This window comes from Lithobates pipiens, unplaced genomic scaffold, assembly GCF_037356315.1.
Source record: "Lithobates pipiens isolate NorthernLeopardFrog02 unplaced genomic scaffold, aLitPip1_a1.2 Scaffold_19, whole genome shotgun sequence".
Lineage (NCBI taxonomy): Eukaryota > Metazoa > Chordata > Amphibia > Anura > Ranidae > Lithobates > Lithobates pipiens.
Genome location: NW_027507764.1, coordinates 78,046,789 through 78,071,082, shown reverse-complemented (window position 1 = coordinate 78,071,082; position 24,294 = coordinate 78,046,789). Strand labels below are relative to the sequence as shown.

General features: G+C 37.5%; 1 protein-coding gene and 1 long non-coding RNA gene across 3 annotated transcripts in view; one reads left to right on the top strand and one right to left on the bottom strand.

Moving 5' to 3' along the window:
• Positions 1 to 5,788: 5,788 nt before the first annotated feature.
• On the bottom strand, positions 5,789 to 8,875 carry LOC143996099 (uncharacterized). The gene is made up of 2 exons (XR_013277503.1): positions 8,735 to 8,875; positions 5,789 to 6,128 (listed from the first exon to the last, which is right to left on the bottom strand). It is a non-coding gene; the product is annotated as an uncharacterized LOC143996099 (long non-coding RNA).
• Positions 6,662 to 24,294, top strand: part of SKIDA1 (SKI/DACH domain containing 1) — a 21,880-nt gene continuing 4,247 nt past the window's right edge. The window contains exon 1 of one of the 2 annotated variants that reach the window (XR_013277502.1): positions 6,662 to 7,112. Coding sequence is in view for 1 of the 2 variants with exons in the window: in XM_077490943.1 (XP_077347069.1) it covers positions 7,991 to 9,992 (2,002 nt within the window). In the remaining variant the exon portion in view is untranslated. Of the gene's footprint in view, positions 7,113 to 7,453; positions 9,993 to 24,294 lie in introns of those variants that run through there. The other variant, XM_077490943.1, reaches the window with a different exon arrangement.

Here is a 24,294-nt window from a genome sequence, read left to right as displayed (position 1 = left end):
TGATACATATGACAAGCTGCAGCTGTTGATATATATTGATACATATAGCAATTGATACATTTAAACATATATGGCAATTTATACATTTAGATACATATGGCAATTGATACATTTAGATACATTGATGCATATAGCAAATTATACATTTAGATACATTGATAAATACAGCAAATTATACATTCATACATATAGCAATTGATACATATAGCAGCTGATACCTTCAGATACATTGATACATATAGCAAGCTGCCCTGTTGCTATATATATTGATACATATAGCAATTGATACGTTCGGCTATATTGATATATATTGATTACATATAGCAGCTGATACATTTAGATATATATGACAATTGCTACATTTAGATACATATGACAATTGATACATTTAAATACATTGATGCATATAGCAAATGATGAATTTCGATACATTGATACATATAGCAATGGATCCATTTAGCTACATTGATACCTATAGCAATTGATACATTTAGATACATATGACAATTGCTACATTTAGATACACTGATACATATAGCAAATGATACATTTAGACACATTGATACATATAGCAAATGATACATTTAGATACATATAACAATTTGTACATTTAGATACAATAATACATATAGCAATTGATACGTTCGGCTATATTGATACATATAGCAGCTGATACATTTAGATACATATGACAATTGCTACATTTAGATACACTGATACATATAGCAAATGATACATTTAGACACATTGATACATATAGCAAATGATACGTTTAGATACATATAACAATTTGTACATTTAGATACAATGATACATATAGAAAGTGATACTTATAGATACATTGATATACATAGCAAATTATCCATTCAGATACATTGATACATGTAGCAATTGATATATTTGGCTATATTGATCCATAAAGCAGCGGATACGTTTAGCTACATTGATACATATAGCAAATTATACATTTAGGTATATATGATACATATTGCAATGTATATATTTGGCTATATTGATCCATACAGCAGTTGATATATTCGACTATATATGGTAGATATAGCAATCGATGCATTCGGCTACATTGATACATGTTGCAATTGATACGATTGTAGCTTTGCTGCGTATACTACGGTAGGAACGTTTCTTTTTTTGAAGTCTTTGCTCCTGATGTGATCTTAACATACTGTTTAACAAACAAAATTGGCCAATCTGTCTATTATTTATTAGCCATTGAGGGAATAATAGTATAATAATAATGAGCCCAGGACTCATTTAGATCTTGCAGATTGGAAGAATGCTATTCATAGTCTTGGCCTTCCATGAGCGGATACGTTTGCAATATTTTGGACTAGATTGTGATATGAGGATTTGCGTTGTACTGAAAAAGTTTCCAGAGTCCTAAAATAAAAAAAAAAAAGCAAAATACAAGAGGAGCAGAAGGTGGTCAAACTGGATAGCTGACAATGCAATAGCCACAGGCTACACTACACCTAGAATAGTGTATGGGGATATCAGTGGAATCTACAAATACATGCTCATTTTCAGAATGGGAAAATAAAATACCTTTCTGGGGGTACAATTAAAAAAAATAGGCCCACCTAGGGAAAAAAATGTCCCTGTCAACATTTAATGGGAATTAAAAGATTATTTCTGTGCAAGCATCATTTATTTATTTAAGTCACAAAAAGAAGGCATTGTTTTATCAGCTCCATAATTACGGCGTCCTTTAGACCAGTTGATACCATTACAGATAAGGGGATGTGCCTGTGGCGTTAGATTAGATCCTGCTTCCCTTCCCCTCCCCCACTCATTGCTCTTGGAATGGTCAGCCAGCACCACAGTCTCCCTGTGGCTCTCAGAATGATGTGGGTGTGGGGTGGGGGTGTATTTTGTCCTGGTCATCACCAGCGGATTGTGTGCCACTCTCATAAACCAATACCAAGCCTGCTGCTGGTTTTCATCTTACCCAAACCAGTACAGTGAAAATGATTGCTCGGGCATGAATTCAATTTTTATTTCTCATAGTGTTTTCTATTTATTTTGCTTTTTTCTTTCTTTATTGTTTTTTTTTTTTTTTTTTACTTTAGGTATTTAGTGCTTGCACCATTGTCTGTTGTTTTTAAAATGCAAACTTTACAGAAACACTCCCCACCCCACCCACCCACCTTCTAGGCAAATCCTCTTTACACACAAGGATTTGCAAATTTAGAAAGCCTGCATTGAATTCTAGTTGGGTCAGGGGGCAAAAAGAGGGTAAAAGGTCAGTGCATTGTGAACAAGGGTCACTACACAACATGGCATGCAGTATGTGTCCACACCCCCCGCCACCATTGCAAACTGCTACTTAGGAATTCAACGTTGGCTTTTTGCATTTTATCTTTTTTACTATTATTTTTTTTATTGGCCACGAATAGACCAGTAAGAAGAGACAGGGCTGTAAAAATAGAGAGAAAGAGAGAGAGAGAGAGAGGAGCTCCAGAGGAGATCCCATCACATGTCAGGAAGTCAAGGCAAGCATTCCCCAGTATAGAGGAAGGAGCAGTAACGAAGGCTTCAGACATTATATATATATATATATATATATATATATATATATATATATATATATATATATATATATATATATATATATATATATATATATATATATATATTGGTTTAAAGGAGTTGAGTGTTTGCATAGTAGTAATGTATCGCTGACACGGGTCAGTGTAGTCCGTTTCTGCCTAATAACAATGAAGCATTCCCCCTTTCCCTGGACTCTTGCTGGATTGCACACACGGTGGGAAATATTTGGATAGTCACAGCACAATTTACCATTTAAATAGTACATTTGGCTAAGGTATTTTGACAAGCAAATGTGATTCCACGCCATAGGTTAATGTCGTGACGATGGCAAAGAGCACATGCTTGTCTCTTCATATTTCCTTTGTGTCTACGTATATGTGAAATAGTTCATAAAAAAAAAAAAAAAAAAAAAAAAAAAAATAATCGTTGTTTTTTTTTTTGTCTGTCCTATTAGCATGGCTTATATTATGGAGAGTGAGAGGGGCTGAGCAGTGGAAAGGCAGCCCGTGCTCTCTGCACACCTATGGGGGAAAGGGGTGCTATTTACTAAAGCGCTCGACGTTACGCTGAACAGTGAAGTAAACACACTCACACCCAGAACCTCTGTGGGTATTTGGAGTGGGCAGAAAGTAACCCGTAACCTAATGTGTTATTTACTTGGGGTTGCTGTGCAAGGTCACGCTTTGTCTCCGGGACAAGTGTGTTTTTTTTTCTTGTTTCCTTATATTCCCCAATCTCTCTCTCTCTATATATATATATATAAATATACATGTATATATCTATTCATACCCACTCTTGTATCTTGCACCAACTATGTAAATGCATTTTAGTTTATGATATACTGTAGTCTATGTATCTAATTTTCAGATTTCTATACATACTCAAATATCTACTATACACTAATATATTGGTGTGTGGGACATACTGAGACAAATGCCCCATTTAATTGAAGCCATTTGTGGTATATATTTAGGATTGTTGTGCATGGTCGTGCTTTCTCTCCATTGTGTGTTTTTTTCTTTGTCATTATGCCCCTCAATTATAACATCTATCTATCTATCTATCTATCTATCTATCTATCTATCTATCTATCTATCTATCTATCTATCTATCTTTCTATCTATCTCACATAGTGGCACAACTGTCTAATATAATGATTGTTTCGATCAAAGAATCTGCCTGTTTCAGACGGTCAATCTATCTATTTATTTATCTTATCGATGTATGTGTGTATGTATGTATCTATCTATCGATTCATAACTACACTTGCACCTCGCATATCTACTATGTATTTGTATATTAGTTTGTGATATGTACAATAGACACAAAATACACTGTAGCCATCTATCTATCTATCTATCTATCTATCTATCTATCTATCTATCTATCTATCTATCTATCTATCTATCTATCTATCTGTCAGTATCATGCTATCTGTCTATCTATCTCATATTCATATTACTGTTCACTAACTTATATATCTACTATGTAATAGTATATACGTGTGTCTATCTATCCATCTATCTATCTATGTATCTATCTATGTATCTTTTATTCATATTGCTATACCCACATATAAATATATATGTATTATGTAATACTGTATGATATATATCTATAATAATCTATCTATCTATCTATCTATCTATCTATCTCTCTATCTCTCTCTCTATCTATCTATCTATCTATCTATCTATCTATCTGTCAGTCAGTATCATGCTGTCTATCTCATATTCATATCACTATTCACTAGCTTATATATCTACAATGTAATAGTATATAAGTGTGTCTATCTATCTATCTATCTATCTATCTATCTATCTATCTATCTATCTATCTTATATTCATATTGCTATACCCACATATAAATAGATATGTATTATGTAATACTGTATGATATCTATCTATCTATCTATCTATCTATCTATCTATCTATCTATCTATCTATCTATCTATCTATCTATCTATCTGTCTGTCTATCTAACACTGTAGTATTATGGGTCTGTCTATCTATCTATCTATTTATTATCTATCTATCTATCTATCCCATATACATATTTCTATACATACTTACATACCTCATAGTGGGGTTAATTTACTAAAACTGGAGAGTGCAAAATCTGGTTCAGTTGTGAATGGGAGCCAATCAGCTTCTAACTTCAGCTTGTTCAATTAGGCTTTGGCAATAAAACCTGGAAGCTGATTGGCTTCTGCTGTACACACTCACACAACTACTATGTAACTGTATATTAGTGTGCATGATATCTTATCTTTCTATCTGTCTATCTATCTAGCTATCTCTCTCTCTATCGTATATGTATTCTTGTATATAGTGTAACACAACACTGTTTGGCCGCTGTCTAAACAGACATGATATATATATATATATATATATGTGTGTGTGTATATATAGTAGATTGTATGTATGTGTAGATGGCTGTGTGTGTGCACAGTGGGCAGTCTGGTATCAGTGCCTGGGCTTTGAGGCTTTGTACAGTGAGGGTCCCCCTCTTGAAGAGTTTTAGGTGAGATTAGCACATGCAGCAACAAAGCTGCTCGCAGCTTTAACTTTCATCCCAAATAATAAGATTCATCTTTAATTTTCCTGCTGATCCCGTTGTCCGGTATTCACATTAATAATCTGCACCATAAATGTTGCTAACTATTGATCGAAATCCCCCGTGTCGATGCAAATCCATCTTGAAGTCCCAGCCTTTCATGTAGGCAGGAGCAGGGGCCCTCTATTGGGCTCGACCCCCAATGTGTCTGCTTAAAAAAAAAAAGATCCCATATAGGCAAAGTGTGCTGATGTGCTGATGGCTGTTCTGCCTGTCACCATTACCCCCAAAATGATGGGCAGATCTCGGGAACAAAAGCTGTCTGGGTGTAAAGTGGAGAATATGGAAGGGATATATAGAGCAAAAAGTCAGGGTCAGCCACATTCCATAGGACCTCCAAACTATCTCCATCCTCTCCCAAATTACCCCAACCTCAATCATTATAGATTGGCCAAATTCTTTTCTGGGGCCTACTATAGCCTGCAATCTGAGGACCTTTATTTCTTTTTTTTTTCTTTTTTTTACTGACTGCTTTAAAGGGCTGCTATTCCCTCTACTGCTATTCCCTCTACTGAGCCTACCCTCCACCTACAATTCCTAAAATAAGAAACAAAAAAAGAGGTCACAATCAGACAGGAAACCAGCACCGTACACACAGCGTATACCCAGGTGTATAGCATTTATTTTATTATTCATGAGACATTGCACTTTATTTACCTTTTTTTTTCTGTAATGCATACAAAATAAAATAAACATGGTGAATTGCAGAACTTGAAGGGACAATTCCTTGAAGAGATAGTAACCCCTTCACCCCCTTCTGCATTGTATGTGGCAGCTGGATGTATAGATTACGTTGAGATACAGTGTGCAGACGATGTTCTGGGTTCATTCTATAGGATCATTGTTCATCTTGGGCTCTCACTGAAGTCTGGGATGTCGCCACCTGAGCCGTCGCGTTGCTGTGCAGAGGCGTCCATCGGTCCAGGCGTTAGGTCTGTCCGTCTGATCCGGAGAAAAAAAAAAATGCTCTCGGTGTATATAAAGCCCAAAGCCAGCTTGTCTTTGCATCTGCTCCTAGGCATCAGATCTGCTCTCAAGCCTTCCTACCTGATGCCCCCCTCATTAAAATTGCCAATCCATTTAAAATGTCAAGAGAGGAGCGACTGCAAAACACAACTGTAAATGTAGAACCTTAATTACCTGCTTAGAAAAAAAAAAAAAGCATGCTGGGGTAAAAAAAAAAAATGCCTTAATGAAACCAAAATGTAAATGTGCATTCTATAAGGCACAGCTTTCTTTTCTCTTCTGCAAGGGGAAAAAAAAACTCCTTTTGCAACCCTGATCACAATGAAAATTCACTGGTCACAAATATATATATATATATATATATATATATATATATATATATATATATATATATATATATATATATATATATATATATATATATATATATATTTGTTTATTTATTATATATAATTTTCTATGTATGTGTCGTATGAGTCATATAGAGAATCACATGTAAAAAAAAAAAAGAAAAAAAAAAAGTAGTTGAGTGTTGGGGCCAGATGAGTACAGTGGGGAAGTTCAGAGCTTGCAAAAAAAAGATGCTACCTTCCGCAAAAAGCAGAACTTCCCCGACGCCTTCCAGCCTTCCATTGTGCCGCAACCTGAGCGTGCAGCAGCTGCTGTCCGCCGCGGCAATCCTGACGCCTGCAGCAGCAGCAGCAGCGCCGCAGCCAGCAGACCAGGGGAAGAGGAAGAGGGTTGCATTGGGTGCCTTGAAGTTTCTTTTTTTTTTTTTTTTTGTCATCCGGCTCGTTTCATTTTCGAAATTGTGCATATTTGTGTCTTTTTCCGGAGCTTCTAAAGGAGACCGACCCTGCAGACAACTCTCCGCAAATGCTGAGCGCTGCCGCTGCCGGGCGCCGCTGCTGAGCTGCTGCAGAGGGAAAAATCAAAGAATAAAGCACGGCAAAAAAGGGGGTAAGTAGTATCCTCTGATTATCTGCTGGTGATATTTTGGCAACTTTGGGTTAATATTATATACTCCACCTTTGTCTCTCTCTCATATATATATATATATATATATATATATATATATATATATATATATGAAAAGGAAAACTAAAATTGGCAAATAAAAGGCACATAGCTTGGAAAGATTTATATAGTAAAATGCGAAAATACGTTATTTACTTTAGAAGGGGAGGTGGCATTATAAGAGTATGCTAATTAGCCGGAGATTTTTTTGGAGGGGGGGGGATAAGGGGTGGAATATCAATTTTTATTGCATCACCTGTCAGGAGTGTCCAATCAGCGTTGGCTTTAGGGGAATTAATTGATGAAGGTGTCTCCGGACGGACTCACTATACTGTGTCATTTTATTTGGAGCTAAAGCAGCGGCGGGAAGTGCAGCTTGGTGTGTCGCTTGGTCCCTGCGAACATTCCTTTATTCGCAGGGGCCCCCCTACACCAATGGAACCGGGGGCTTTAAAGGGACCCAGGTACTGGGCTTCGCAAGCTCTGCCTTGAACAATAGAGATCTAGTTTTTTTTTTTCTTTCTTTCTTTTTTTTTTTTTTTCCTCCCCACCCTCAATACACTGGAGAAGCTCCTTTCTGTGGCTTTAAGATCAGTATGCATTGCCTATTCTTGGATATATACGAATACAGAGAGACAGAGGTGACTACAGAGTTTAAGGAGCAATAATAGCCTTTTGTTATATTTTTTTTTTCTAGCAGGATGCCTTGAGACTACAAGCCTCAGATCCCCCCACCCCCCCACCCCATCCTTCTGGATTTTTTTTCCTGCAATCTACGTGTAGGATTTTTTTTTTCTTGCTCTGCCAATGTTGGGGATGCTATGACCCAAGCCATGGAAGACCTGGAATCTGGGTATGAAGTAGTAGATGGAGTCAGGTTGGGCTACCTGGTCATCAAAGGCAAGCAGATGTTCGCCCTGTCCCAGGTCTTCACTGATCTCTTGAAGAACATCCCTAGGACCACAGTGCACAAGCGCATGGACCATTTAAAGGTGAAGAAGCACCACTGCGACCTGGAGGAGCTCAGGAAGCTGAAAGCCATCAACTCCATCGCCTTCCATGCGGCCAAGTGCACTCTGATCTCCAGGGAGGACGTGGAAGCCCTGTACACCTCCTGCAAGACTGAGAGGGTCCTGAAGACCAAAAGAAGGAGCAGAGCCCTGCCAACAAAGAAGCTGCTGCCTGGGGACCCCCCATCCCCCGACCCCTACTCTGGATTTTGGAAGGAGAACAAAGTTTGGCTGGGGTTGAATGAGACCGGCCAGCCAATGAAGAGAAAAGCTTTCGCTGCTCGGGACTTGCTACCGGCGGCCGATCTACCTCACTTTTTAAGTCAATACACTGGCCGCGGCTATTCGGGGCTTCCTGGGTCGCCTTGCAAAAGCCCCCTAGACTATGAAACTGCCCAGATCCCCGGGGACTGTGTAGGAGCCTACCCCAACAGCCTGCCTTATATCAGGGGGGTGCTGTGCAGCAAGCACCCTGCCTATTACTACCACCATCACCACCACCACCACCACCACCAGTCGGCCATTGCCCACACCAAGCTAGGAGGCTTCACTTACAGGTACAAGAGGAAAAGGACTTCTGCGGGCAAGGATCCGTTCCAGGGCGAGCTCTTCTTCATCCCCAAGCCCTACAGATCCAAAGGGACCCCTGTGTGCCTGGAGAGGGTCCACCTGGTCAATGGCTTCTGCCCTCAGCACCTGGCCGCCCTGCAGGATGTCTACACCAGCGACTCAGAGTCCAGCTCGGCCAACGACTCAGACTTCGGCTCCAGCCTGTCCAGCAGCAGCAACAACTCCTCGGACGAGGAGGAGGAAGAAGAGGAGGAGGAGGAGGAAGAGGGCAGCCTGTCTGACTCTACTGAGGTCAGCTCAGACGAGGAGAGCTCCTCTGAGTCGGACAGCAGCTCGGTGTCCAGCCAGGTGTCGGTGGAGAGCATTCGTTTCCGCAGGACCAATTTTTCCAGCAAGCCCCCCCAGCAGCCCCCATGCCAGGAGCCCCCATGCCAGGAGCCCAGATCCCCCAGCCCCAGAGCTGCTGCTGCTGCTGCTCACTGTGACATCAAAACTGAAAGCCAAGACTGGATCCAGCAGGGCTGGGGGAGCAGAGCCCCTGCAGACCCCCTCCCTGAACTCAGAGCCCCATACCCATCCCCTGGATTCTCCTCTTCCTCTGGATTCTCCACTTCTCATGCAAAAAGGACTGAGCAGGCAGAGGGGGGCTTTGCACCTAGCCCAAAGAAAAACAATGCATTCCCACCACAACAAAGAGTACACAAGGAGGCCAAGCCATGCCTTCAGCCGCCCCCCTGCCCTCCCAGCACCTCTGCAGAGGCAACAGACGCCTGCGCCCGGGCGCCGACGCCAGCAGACCTCCCTGCAGACTCCGGACCGGCTCCGGACCAGGGGGGCCCATGCACTGATCTCCCTTTCCTGCACAACGTCAAGATTAAAATAGAGGACAGCAGCGAGGAGTACGAGCTCGCCGCCCAGCCTGAGCTCACATACCAGTGCAATGTCGCAAAGGATGAGGATGACAGCGATGGTAGCGAGCCTAAAAGGCAGGGGGCTTTGCTGGAAGCCGAGTGCACTGATGACGACCCCCAAACCACTTCGCAGAATCTGCTGACTCCCAGTCAGGCCCCTCCATGCACTTTAGGCACAGCCAAGAAGCCTGAGGACGGAGATTACAAATATGGTGCTAAGGTCAGGAAAAATTACAGGACACTGGTGCTAGGAAAAAGAGCTGCTCTGCAGTCACCACCTCCAACCACCGACAAGCCAAATCTGAAAACAGCCAGGAGCCCCCGACCCCCAGGTAAAAGTGCATTTTATCAAGGGACACTGGATGCTTTTACAGTGACCAATAGACGCAAAAGGTTAGCCAACAATGTAGCATCTACACTTAAGAGACCTTTTAATTTCATGGCAAATTTCCCCAGTCCACCATCATTGATTATTGGCAAAGACGGAGATCTAGTCCCTGCCTACTCCTTAAAAAACACAAAGGACTGCTTCCCACCCCACAAGGCCCATCCTATCTGGAAATGGCATTTGGGTGGAACTGCTATACCTCTTCCTCCTAGTCACAAATTCAGGACATTTCAATCATAACACTTTTTTTTTTTATTCTGTGGGGAATTTATTGTTAAACAAATGGTTGTATCAGCCTGTTTTTTAAATATCTATTATTATTATTAATTATTATTATTTTTTTTTTGGAATTATTTGACTTGACATCTCGTGGAGAAGGAAATTGAATGATTTTCACTTGCAATATGGATTTTTTTTTCTGGTTACATTCCTCAGACTACTCAGTGCTTAGATACACAAATGAACCCCTGGTTTTGAATGGAAGGTGCTTATTATAATTCATTTTGTACCAGTTTAGAAAACAGCCGGTACCTCAATCTATCTACAACACACAACTGTTAAAAAAAAAAGTGTCTCCACAATAAAAAGAGGATTTGATTTACTACATGAGACATTTTCACCTCGTGTTGCGTTGGCTTTAAATATCCTGTTCAATTCTGAGAAATTAAACAAAAATAAAAAAAATAAAAAATAAAAATAGTAACATGTAAATCTGATTGGATATTTCAAGTTAACCCATGCTGGGGTTAAAATGACTTCCTTAGTAAATAAGCCTAGAGTACCAGAAATATGAGCCATTGCATTTTCTGCACTAGATTTTGTCGCAATCTAACTGTTTTAATTGGTTGCACAGCAGGGGACATCCCTTAATTATATTGTGGCAGTTTTTTTTATAATCCGATAAAAAAAAAAAAAAAATCCAATAGCAGTTGCACTTATCTCACGTTTTCTGGACTGGAACATTTTTAAGGCCTGAGTCTAGGCCTTGGAAAAATAAGCTGCCTCATCAACTGGTGAAATAAATACTGTCTTTTGTATTTTGTTAAACGCTGTCTTTTTTTTTTTTTTTTAGCTGCACAATTTAAGACTTGAGTAGCTGAATTCCACCAATTGTATCCAAAGGTCTCTGTTCCCTGTCACAATAGTAAAATAATCTTGTGACTTGGCCTGAGAGAAGTCCACTCATAGAAAAAAATATCTGCAAAAGATAAAATATATGTGGCTTTGTTGAAAGAATGTATATATATATATATATATATATATATATGGATTTGTTGAAAGAATGTATAAATATATATATATATATATATATATATATATATATATATATATATATATTATTACGACTGCAGATAAAAGGGTAGACACAGATGTAAATGTGACAGAGCAAGTGTTTGTGTTGATATTGTGATTGATTTTTTTTTTTTATTATTATTATGTCTTTGTTGTTTTTTTATTTTTTTATTTCTTTTGCTAGAAAACCCCAGCCATTAACGTTGTGATACGCAACATTATACATTGTAGCTCTAAACTTGAATGGTCACCACAAACCTGATTAAAAACAGGAGCATTACTGCACATGACAATCAGAGGCGGCTCTCTGCCTTTTGCACTTATAAAACTGAACTAGGTAAATACTGTAGGGAGCAGTCACTGTGTACTTTTTTTTTTTCTTGTGTAATGTTGTGTTGACAGCAGTAAATCAAAAAAAAAAAAAAAAAAAATGCGATGGAAATTTGCACTGTTGAAAAGCATGTTTCACCTTCTTTTTTTAAATTAAAAAGAGAAAAGAACACTGTTTTCTTAAAAAAAAAAAAAAAAAAAAACACGATTCAGTAACCCTGAATTATTGCAGCATTGATTGCTAACAGAAGGGGGGGGGGGGGGTGTTTTTGTCTGGCATTTTTTTTGCAGGGGGGGAGGGGTGAAGTCGACTTTTAATACCTGAAGAAGGGAGATGTAATCATTTTGTATTAAACTGTGTTGGTATTCAATTCTGAAGCGTGTTTTTATGCAGGCTAATTTTCTCAGTGGAATAATAATAATAATAAAAAAAAAAAAATAATAATAATAAACATTGCACAATTGTCAAGGTCCCTTTAAATGCTTGTGGCTTATAAAAAGAATGGTAACATACAAGGTATTTGCTAATGAAAACCATGTGTCTGGCTGCATGAGAGGTCAGCCTGTCTGCTGGTATTGAGTTGCATTGTCTTATTAGGAATCTATAATCATGATACACTGATCAATATGGAGAGTTTACCTTTTTTTGGGCTACAAGGCCTAGCAAGCTCTGTGGGCTCCAGCAGCTGTTATTGGAGGGTCCTAATACACCTCTTTGGCCGGGTAGGGTTCTTTGTCTGGGAATATTCAGACATGAACTGGTGTCAGTTTACAGTGACCACGTGTCTGCAATTCTTCAAAATAAGGTAAAGGCAGAAGTTTGCTGAGCTCTCCCAGAGAAATAGAAGAAATAGAAGTCTGCCTTAATAAGGGTGCTAAATCTTGGGTTCAAAGTATCAATATTAATGAATGCCAATGATAATAAAATATGTAGAGGCCAGGGGTATTTTTATGTAAATTGTTGTAGACCATCATGCCAGTGCTTAAACCTGTGCTGGTAACATATTTTAAACAAGCTTCAGGTCACCAGCGTGCGAATGGCCCAGTGTTTATGTATGCACATGTAGCTCAGAGATTATTGAGAGCACACAAGATTAAAAGGAAGGCATGGCCAGGCAAGCAGCCTAATCAATTCCAAACTTATGCAAAAGGCTGACAACACAGGAATGGTGGCAGTGCACAGGGGAAGACTTGGGGACAGCAATAGACACTCGCCATTAATAAACTTGGGGATAGGAGTTTTGGCCCAGGCAACAGCACTGGCCTGTGGTTTCAGTTTCTGAATGCATAGCAATGAGCAGGCCTCGTGTGCTATATACATTGCATGCATTCCTCGCTATATGGAGCTTTCCATTCACCTACATCGAGGGGGAGGCTTGCAGATAGCCAGCACGAATTCATGCATGTATCCAAAATTATTTCTAAATTCATAAATAAGACTTTAAAGCATGCAAATGAATTCATTTATATATATATATATATATATATATAGAGAGAGAGAGAGAGAGAGAGAGACTGGCTATTGTATCACTTTTTAGTAATTATCTGCAGAGAAATCAAAAATCCAAGGCAGGGGGAGCATAATATAGTTTATTTTATTTTCTATGTATACTGTTGGTTTTTATCAAATGCATAGACTGCATAGAATGAGAATGAGATGATAGATATGATCAGTCAGACACTGCCACATAATATAGAAACACAGCAATCTATCTATCTATTTATTAATATATATATATATATATATATATACGGTATATATATATATATATATATATATATATATGTATATCTATCTATCTATCTATATATTAATAAATACATGTATGTAGTATTATGTGTGCAGCATGTACACATCTATCTATCTGTATACATACTGTATATATATATATATATATATATATATATACACACACACACACACATTGTAATATAGTGTATGAGTTTAGACAGTGGTGAAGCTCTTTGCTGTTTTATAATATATACAAGAATGCATTCAGATAGATATTAATTTAAGCATATATTACAAACTACTATACATTACATAGTTATGCAAGTGTGTGTGTATATTGCAATATAAATATGAGATAGATAGAGTGGTAGATCTATAGATAGATACACATGTCTACACAAACAAACACACATACACATATGTACTGTATATGTATATTCTCTTTTCTCCATGACAGTATGAGTTAGATGCATTGATTTGATACAGTCTTTATTTAGCTTCATATCAATGCCATTTACACCAGGGTGATATATATTTGGCTGTATTGTATATTTGCAACAAATTGTTGCAACACACAATATACATTGTTGCAAGTATATGGCGAGCAGGATGTATGTTTAGTCTGGTTCTGCACTACTATAGTGTGCTAATAACAAATAAAACAGATTTGAGGGCTGTTTTTGCCATGAAACTTCTAGATGGTTACCTGTGAATTGTAGACAGATGACAAGGGAATGGAGGTCAGGGCACACCCCCACAATGGTGTACACACCTGAGCATTGTATTGCAGGGTTTGTGCTGTTCCCCAGGGGCTAGCTGGGACCTGTAGTTTACCATCTGTCAGGGAGTCTGAAATTGGGGGAATTAAAACACAAGCCTCTTAATTGTTAGGAGAAAATTAGCAGGAATAACACGTTTTACAACAGCAGAAAATGTGACTTCTATATATAAAATGCTGGAACACAATCCTGGTGGATATTTGTGGATGATTTGTGGACTTGTGTAGGTGTCCAGAGCCCTGAAACAACCACTATCCCACATAGAATGGTTTTTCCTAACACTAGGCCTCTCTGTCTCTTTCCTTTTCAGACTCACCAGCTTTAAAAGGCCTAAGATGTTTTGCATGGAGCCTCACAATAGGGGTTGGGGGGACTGACAGGCTTGTGTGTCCGCTGCAGGGCAGATATCTATTGCTTGTTCCATCTCCCCTTCCCCAGCAGCAGCTTCAGCCATACAAAGGAAAACAACCCAGGCCTGGCCCTGGAATGCAGGCTGCTCTCTCCTATATATCCTCCCTGATAAGGTCTAATATCCTGTCCATCACATACCTCCTTTTCTTCCCATCTGCATTCTGCAGCCTGCTTATGATTTGATGTAGAGGGTCGATAGAGGAAGAGTATGACAAGCTGTATACACACAGCCTGTTTCATTACAAACATGGTTACTCTCATTCTGCCCATCACCAACACTGCTTACCCCCAAAACTACTATTTCCTCTCTTCCAGTCTATCTCCTCTGAACTTTATTTTATGATTAAGAAAATAAATATAGGTTGCAAGCAAACGACAGCTAACAGCATTGGCTATTTAATACCAGGCTGCGAAGAGTCGCTGCCGTAGATAGTAGAGATGACTGTGGCTGATTTACTAAAGGGTTGATCTTTACATTTAGTCTAACGACCCCATGTCGACTTCAGACTGCTAGATGCTAAAGTATAATAAAAAGTACAGCAAAGATGGCTGAAACACTGTAAACCACATCGCCCCATCATCATATTGCTTTCTGATATGATAGATATAGCTTGATTGTTACAGGCAATGGCTCCAGGCTTTTCAAGTCTTTTTGCTCCACTTTTCGTAAACAAACCCCCAATACACACACACATATATATATATCTATATATATCTATATATAAAAATATCTATATATATATCTATAGCTATATCTATCTATCTATCTATCTATCTATCTATATATATATATATATATATATATACAGAGAGAGAGAGAGAGAGAGAGTTTTTAGACAAGCACATATTTATAGTATGTATATATATATATATATATATATGTGTGTGTGTGTGTGTGTGTGTAAACTATACTGTCTACCTCCACTTTGCAAAACACACTGCTGGTAATATATATATATATATATATATATATATATATATATATATATATATATATATATATATATAAATAAATATATATATATCTTTGGATTACTATCATAGCAATAAGTATAGTGTTTGTGGTATAGCAGGACTTTAAGCAGGTTGCACACTGAAAAATGAACACATACTAGAAAAGGTTATATCATCCCTGGTTTTATTTTTGAAGTGAACAAAGGCAAGTGTAAAACTGACTCCCTGGTAATTTAAGGCTATTGTCTTAATCTGTGACATATGGAGGGTGTCCTTTGTCATTTTCACTGTTGTAAATGAAACGCAAAAATAATGAATGTATATACATAGGCACATAAAAAGAGGTATGCTTTTCATATTGCACCATTTACAGTAGAGAAGTCTTGGAAGGCTCATGGGGGTTTATAAAAAAGCAGCAGATCTTGTTTATGTATGTCCACTGCAAGGTTGTAAAGTTGTGTGAAATTACTCACTGGTGTCTTAAAGAGCACCTAATTTCTAATAAATAGGCCTGGCTTTGTAAATGGCTTTATGATGTTGTTCCCTGTTAATTGTTGAGAAAATCCCCATTGTTGGCCCTGAATGGCTTTCGAGTCCACCATGGTCCCTTGCAGTAATCAGGAGGCCATTAAATGACCACTGTAAAATGCTTTAAAAAAAAAAATGGGATTATATATGTGTTAACTGATGAGCTTTGCTGACTCTCCTGAGTGGGATGCGCCCTCCTGGAAATTAAAATGTTCAGTGCCTTGAGAAAAATAAACACACAGCCTCCCTTTGTCCCTCATGCCACTCACTTACATTGCTGGTAGACTGTACACCTACGTAGGCTTGCTGCTGAAAATGACGCAAAATAGAACGCAGTTGTGCGCAAAACTGCATCTGAAATCACAATGAGCCAGATGCGTCAAATCACAATTGTTTTATTTTATGATGTGTTTTATTTGGGCCGTTTGTTGAAAATTGGAGCAAAATTGCATTTAACGCTTATAGCAAACCAAAACCCCCTGAAAATAATTTCCCCACTGCATCTGGAATGGTAACAAGTCCACTTTGCACAGATCAGATTCAGAGGCTATACAAGAGGTCAGAAGGTTGTTTCTTCATGGAAGCCAACGGCCAATGTGGTGTAACCATTATTTCCCAGCATGCACCGTAGACTGCCATGGCACTTTGAGTTTTGTAGTTCCTCAGCAGCAGGAGGGTCTCAGCTGACTGCTGTCAGTGTGAAAAGGGTGCGAATCCTCTCCAGGGTCCGGGAACAAAAGCCTAATTGTCAGCCTAATCAGGAGATAGCTCTCATTTCTATCCATCACCCCCCAAAAAAATATCCCCATGTCATACAAGTTCAAACACATCATTAAAGGAAGAAAAAAAAGCCATAGCCATTGCTATGTTTACATAAAGAGAGGCTAGTAAAATATAATTCTAATCATAAGCAGAAGTCACAGTGGGGACTTGGCAACTTTGTATAATTATGAACATAATAAAGTAGTGAAAACACGACATTATCACTCCTCCTCAATCATAACAAAGAAGTCTTAATTAGAATGGAGGAATTTAGAGTAGGAATTGTCAGGCCTCCCAGTGCTTGCTGGGGCACTGACAACTTATTACAGCAAGCATCATATATTGAGTCTGATTTACTAGGGGGGCTTAGAACCCCCACTCCTCCCCGAAAAGTGAAAATGCACTCTAAGCATCAGGATAAGGACTTAACTTTTTTTTTTTTCATGATTGGAAAAATAATACCTGCACCCCCCCCCTCCCCCCAGTGAAGAATCTTAAACTTCTCTTGCCAATCAGCCTCAATAATTGTATCTTACATGGAACCTACAAGAAGATCTCCTTGGATGGGGGCAATTAGAGAGGTTCTGGAGTTCAAAGTACGCGGTTTTTAAGAAGCAGCGTTAACTATTAACCACCTATTGTCCGCATAGGCGCCCCTCCCCCACCGCTTCTCTCAAGGCATCAGAAATTCGAAGGGATGTTGACTATGGATCGATCAAATAATAAAGAGAGATAGCCTAGGAGCAGACTGATAAGGACAGGTCCGTTGTCTGAAAATGGAGTTGGCTAGTCAATAGCTGAAGGTAGAAAATAAATGAAGGAATCCAGCAAACTTTAACCCTATTATAGCCTTCATTGCATTCCCTTCCAATGTAATGTGCTCTGATTTATTTTATTTTATGTTGACTACTTGTGCCATTGTGTTCCAAGCAGCTGATTCCTCTTTTTATGTTGTTAAAAGTGAGATAAAATACCCCCACCGCCTCCAATCATAAGTGATGGACTGGCAGAGAATGGGCTTAACCCCTTGCTTTTCATTTTCCTTCCTTTTACACTGTATGTGCCCTGATTTATTTTATTCTATTTTATTTCATTCTGTTTTATATGTTATTGTGTGTGGGCTACTCATATTATTTTGTGCCATTCAACTGATTCTTCTTTTTTTTATGTTGTTAAAAGATAATAAAATAAGCCCTCCTCCAATCCTAAGTGATGGACTGGCAGAGAAAGGGTTAACCTACGGCTTTCCTTTACTTTATTTAATGTTGTTTTTTTTTTTCTTTTTTATGTGAGTGGGTGTTGGCTGTTTATGCTACTTTGTGCCATGCAGCTGATTCTTATTGCATGCTGTTAAAAGAGAATAAAATAAGCCCTCTTCCTATCCTAACTGATGGACTGACAGATAAGGGGTTAACCCATGGCTTTCCCTTCTACTTTATATGCCCTGATTTTTTTTTTTATATTGACTACCTTTGCTATTTTGTGCCAAGCAACTGATTCTTCTTTTTTTTATGTTGTTAAAAGAGAGATAAAATAAGCCCCCCTACAATCCTACCTGATGACCTGGCAGAGAAGAGGTTAACCTCTGGTTTTCCCTTCCTCTTTATATGTCCTCATTTATTTTATTTTTTATTTTGTGTTATTTTTATTGTTTTAATTTGTGTTGGCTAAGTTCGCTATTTTGTGCCATGCAACTGATTCTTCTTTTTAAAGAAAGATAAAATAAGCCCCCTTCCAATACTAAGGGATGGCCTGGCAGAGAAAGGGTTAACCCCCAGGCTTTTCCCTTCCCTTCCACTTTGATTAACGCACATGCAGGCGATGCAGGGAGACCGAGAGGGACTCACTTCCCTCAAAACAGGATGTTTCCATCAAGCAGTGTATGATTTTCCCCAAAGAGTTCCCTGCTCGGTTTATTTGGGAAAGCCTACACGTGAACCCTCATCCTTCACCTTATTTAGGGTCACCCATAATTGTTTTCTAATATTCCATGGTTTCCTTTAAGTTTTCCAACTTTGTAAAGGGAGTGTTCTCCACCCCAAAAGAAGAAAGATAGACTTCTCAAAATAACCCCACCGTTTTCCCCTTTGTGACAAAACAAAAACGCCTAGGAGGCTTGAGATCAGAACATACAACTCAAAGTCAGAATACAATTTTGAGTAGGTTGTTTTATTATATTTCTGTTTGTGGGTTGTATCTAGATGCTTCTAAACCAATCATAAAATAAAAAAATATAAAATACAGAAAGTTACTCTAGAGTATGAAGCTTGAGGAGCATCAAAAAATACAATTTTGAGTATATTGTTTTATAGTGCTTGTGGGATCTAGTATTAAATCTATCTATCTATCTATCTATCTATCTATCTATCTATCTATCTATCTATCTATCTATCTATCTATCTAGATATAGTAGATATAGATAGATAGATAGATAGATAGATAGATAGATAGATAGATAGATAGATAGATAGATAGATAGATAGATAGATAGATAGATCGATAGATATGTGAAGATCACTGTTCCTTGACAGTCCTAAAATAAAACATGTTTAAATATGAAGTACAGAACATAAGAAACTGGAGCTTGAGGCCTCAAAAAAGCAACTCAGTTACTATTTGGGTAGTTTTCTTTGATTATGCTTTTGTTTGTGTGTTGTAATATGAAGTCTAGATGAAGTTCACTGATCCCTAACCATTCATAAAATAAAACATTTTTAAAATATGAAGTACAGAAAGTTACTAAGCTTGGGGAGCATCAGAAAATACAGCTGTTAAAATACAACTTTTGGTTGGTTGTTTGATTATCTATTTGTTTGTGGGTTGTATTATTATGTCTAGAATAGGACAGACTATTCACAAATAAATGAAAAAAAAAAAACTAAAAAAAAAAAAAAAAAGCTGAAATACGGATTACAATACATAGCCTAAAGTCTGTGGGGGTCATCAGAAAATAAAGCTCACGTAAAATACAGTTCTGGGCAGGTTTTTTTATTATCTCTTCTTTTGTGGGTTGTATTATTATGTCTTGACCACTGTGCCTCAGTCACTGGTTGTCACCTTTTCCCAATAGAGTTTTCTTAAATTAAATAAAATAAACCGATTTCATGAAAGTACAAATTTAGAAACTGACTGGGGGGGGGGGGGGGCATCACAAAAATACAACTCATGTTGATATACAATTATATACAATTATGGGTGGGTTCTTGTCCTATCCCATTGCTTGTGGATTGTATTATTAGGTCTTCGAATAGGCCATTGTTTTTCACCTCTTCACACACACACACACACACACACAATCATAATAATAGTAATAATAATAATTATTTATATATATATATATATATATATATATATATATATATATATATATATATATATGTATATATATATATATATAATATATATATATATATATATATATATATATATATATATATAATCCAATGGTTGCCCCCTACACAAATCAGAGATAAAAAAAATGGGCCTGGGTGCACAGAAAAGACTGTAGTGCATATAAACCAAAATAGAGAGCAACACTCAGGGGTCTTGAAAGTTGGATGCTGGTAATTCAAAATTTGGACAAGGCACAAGCTCCTCCTGAGGAAGAGGAGCTTGTGCCTGGTTGAAACATTCAATTAAACCACCATCCTTCATCCACCTTTTAAGACCCATTAATGCCAATCTCTCCTTTGGTTTATATGCACTTATATGTCTTTGCTGTGCACCCAGGCCCATTTTTTTTATCCCTGATTTGTATAGGGAGCAACGATTGGATTATATATATATATATATATATATATATATATATATATATATATATATATATATATATATATATATATTATGTGTATGTGTTTTGATTTTTGGTGATATATATATATATATATATATATATATATATATATATATATATATAAATTATTACTATCATTATAGAGGATTTATATAGTGCCAGCTGTTGACACAGCGCTTTACAATGTAAAAAGGGAGACACTACAGTTGCAATACCATAAAATACTAGAGGGGTTTGGGCCCTGCACAAGAGAACTTACAAATATATATGTGTGTGTGTGTGTGTGTGTGTGTGTGTGTGTGTGTGTGTGTGTGTGTGTGTGTGTGTGTGTGTGTGTGTGTAATGGGGGTGGGGGCAGAAAATACTTCTCACATTTAAAATACAATTATGGTTTGGTTATTCTATCACTGTGTGGGTTGGGTGCCAGCAGTTTGAGCAGCTCTTTACAATATAAAGGGAGATTACAATTCAAGAAGGATAGGAAGGCCATGCTCCTAAGAGCTTACAATCTAATAGTAGTTATAAATTGGACCATAAAACAAGATGATACACAGAAAATCACAATTTAGGAGGCCGATTTAGGTGAAGAAGAAAATTGTACACGGGCATGAGTTCACTTTAAGGGGGGTATTAAAAAGGGTACCCAGGTTGGGCATTTAAAACAAACAAGGGCCAGGATAAAAACGACCCCCTTAATTAGCCCCCTTCATACACAATTGTCTCATTTTTGATGCTGCTGTCATTCATTTGGACATACCTAGTTCACATTTTAGATAAAAGGCTGAGGTCTGGGGAGGAATATGAAGGAAGCTACTGGGCGGAGTACATACAAAAAAAAATAATAAGTGCTTAATAGTAACAAAGTTGAAATACAATTATGCAAAGTTGCAGGCTGGCCCACAAAGGCGTGGGAACTTTTTGGGGGGGAATTGCTACAAAGCGTATCTAATTTATATTGCAGATAATGAGGTTGGTATTTAACGTGTGACATGCTCGTGGCATAATATCACCGAAGAGCCTCACAACCTCTATTTATCGTAGCTGGGATTATTTTCTATAACGCCACGATGGAGCTTTCCCTTCGCCGACTTCGCTGCTTTTCAATATATAGAGATCATTGGTATGGGAATATGTTGTAATCGGGAAGGTATTTGCACTCACAGCCTGCTGCATGGTGAACCTTCAGTGAACCCTCACAGTTTTGTGTATGCTGAGAATTTACGTAAAAATGTATAGGGACAAAAATAATCGGAAATATGAAGTGGCGATGTAAAGAGGCGAAGTTTGGGTGAAAGCAAGCTGTGTAGTATAGCAGGGCCCAGCCACGGCCGACCAAAAGCTGAGCAGTTCGGATAGAAACCTACTAAGAGAAAGCGACTATTTTATACGCGACTTTTACCCCCAACGTCGGCGTGCGTCACAATCCCCAGCCATGGATTTCGGTGAGAATAGCATCTTGCTAGCTAAAAAAAAATATCAACAGACCAAAATAAAAAAACAAAACAACAAAAAACACAGGAAGCTACACAATATATTTTATAGAAGGTCTTTAATTCCTTTTTTTTTTTCTAACATCCCTTATTTACCGGTGTTCTGTCTACAATTGTAATCAGATCGCTGGTAATGCCTACCAGCTCGAAGCCTCTGCTCTTCCTGTTCCCGCTTATATAGTGGATACAAAATGACCAAATATCTTATACAGGCATACCCCACTTTTAAGTACACAATGGGTTTGGAAAGTGCAAAATCAGGCTCACTTCTGCATAGAAACCAATGAGCTTCTAACCCCAGATTGTTCAGTTAAGCTTTGGTAATAAAAGCTGGAAGCTCATTGGTTTTTATGCAGAAGATGAGCCTGATTTTGCATTTTCCAGCTTTAGTAAATAAACCCCATCCTGTACTTAAAAGTGGGATATGCCTGTAGTCATAAATGACTCAATTATAAAATATATTAAATAGACATACTGGAACAGACTGCACCAAAAAGGGGGGAAGGGACTTCATAGATCCTATATTGATTATCTCAGCACATAACAGATCAGCCAGCAACGTCTCTACAAAGTGAACTTTTGACGAAATGCAACTTATGGCAAGTGGGGTGTTATTATTTTTATATCCTGATATTCCTGTACCGGTTCTGCTCCTCTGCCCATCTAGATATCATTTATCATTCGGCGATAAAGGAATTGGAAGCAGAGTGCTGAAGGGGGGGGGGGGGGGGGGGGTAGCTGCAAGGAAAATACCCTTTTGTGAATTGGGAAAGCAGGAAATCAGGGGGGAAAAGCATTACAAGAGTCATTTATATCACTATGTATATATATATATATATATACACACACATACATATATATATATATATATATATATATGTCAGCACTATAAAATTGCCTATAAGATAAACTATATTAACCCCTGGTATCCTTAATCCCTAATCTCTTCTGTCAAATGCCCTCAGCAGGGGTCACATGATGACTATAGGAGAGGTGTAACCCAGAGGGGAGAAAGCAATATAATTAATATGAACAGCACTGGAAAGGAAGAAAAATCTGTATGATGGCTATCAGGAGAAATCTGATAGATTTAGAAATCCAGTAATTAACAGTAAACAACCAATTCCCAGTGTGATGCCTTTGCCCCGAAGTGTTAAAAAAAAATAATTATATATATATATATATATATATATATATATACATACATACATACATACATACATATATATATATATATATATATATATATATATATATATATATATATATATATATATAGGCATACCCCACTTTTAAGTACACAATGGGGTTTATTTACTAAAGCTGGAAAGTGCAAAATCAGGCTCACTTCTGCATAGAAACCAATGAGCTTCCAGGTTTTATTACCAAAGCTTAATTGAACAAGCTGGGGTGAGAAGCTCACTGGTTTCTATGCAGAAGTGAGCCTGATTTTGCAATTTGCAGCTTTAGTAAATAAACACAATTGTGTACTTAAAAGTGGGGAATACCTGTGTATATATATATATATATATATATATATATATATATATATATATATATATATATATATATATATATATATATATATATATATATATATATATACATACACATATAACGACACTGGGACACTGGTCATATACAAGTCATGTTACACTGGCCTGTAGTTGCTTTAAATACTTCAAAAGACAAAAAATGAAAATATTATTATTTTTGACTAAATACACTGCCCACATCCACAGTGTTTGTCCCTTTGTCCTTTTTCTTTTTTTTTTTGTAAACAATCCCGAATCTGTATCTGATATTTACAACAATTCAATGTACAGACTAGTCCCTTGATTACAATAATACTACTACTGCTACTGCCACATATGTTGCTAATATAGAATTATATTACATATATATTATACTTCTACATATACTATAGAATACTATGTGTGCCTATACATTATACTACTACATACACATGTACCATGCCATTACATGTACCTACACCTATATTATACTACTACATATTCTAATGTATTATACTATTATTTGTACATATTTTTATACTACTACTACATATTCTATTGCATTATGCCATTGATATACCTATATATTATTCTACTACATATGCTAATCTAGTATACTACATATACTAACAGATATACCCATTCTGCTACATATAGTAA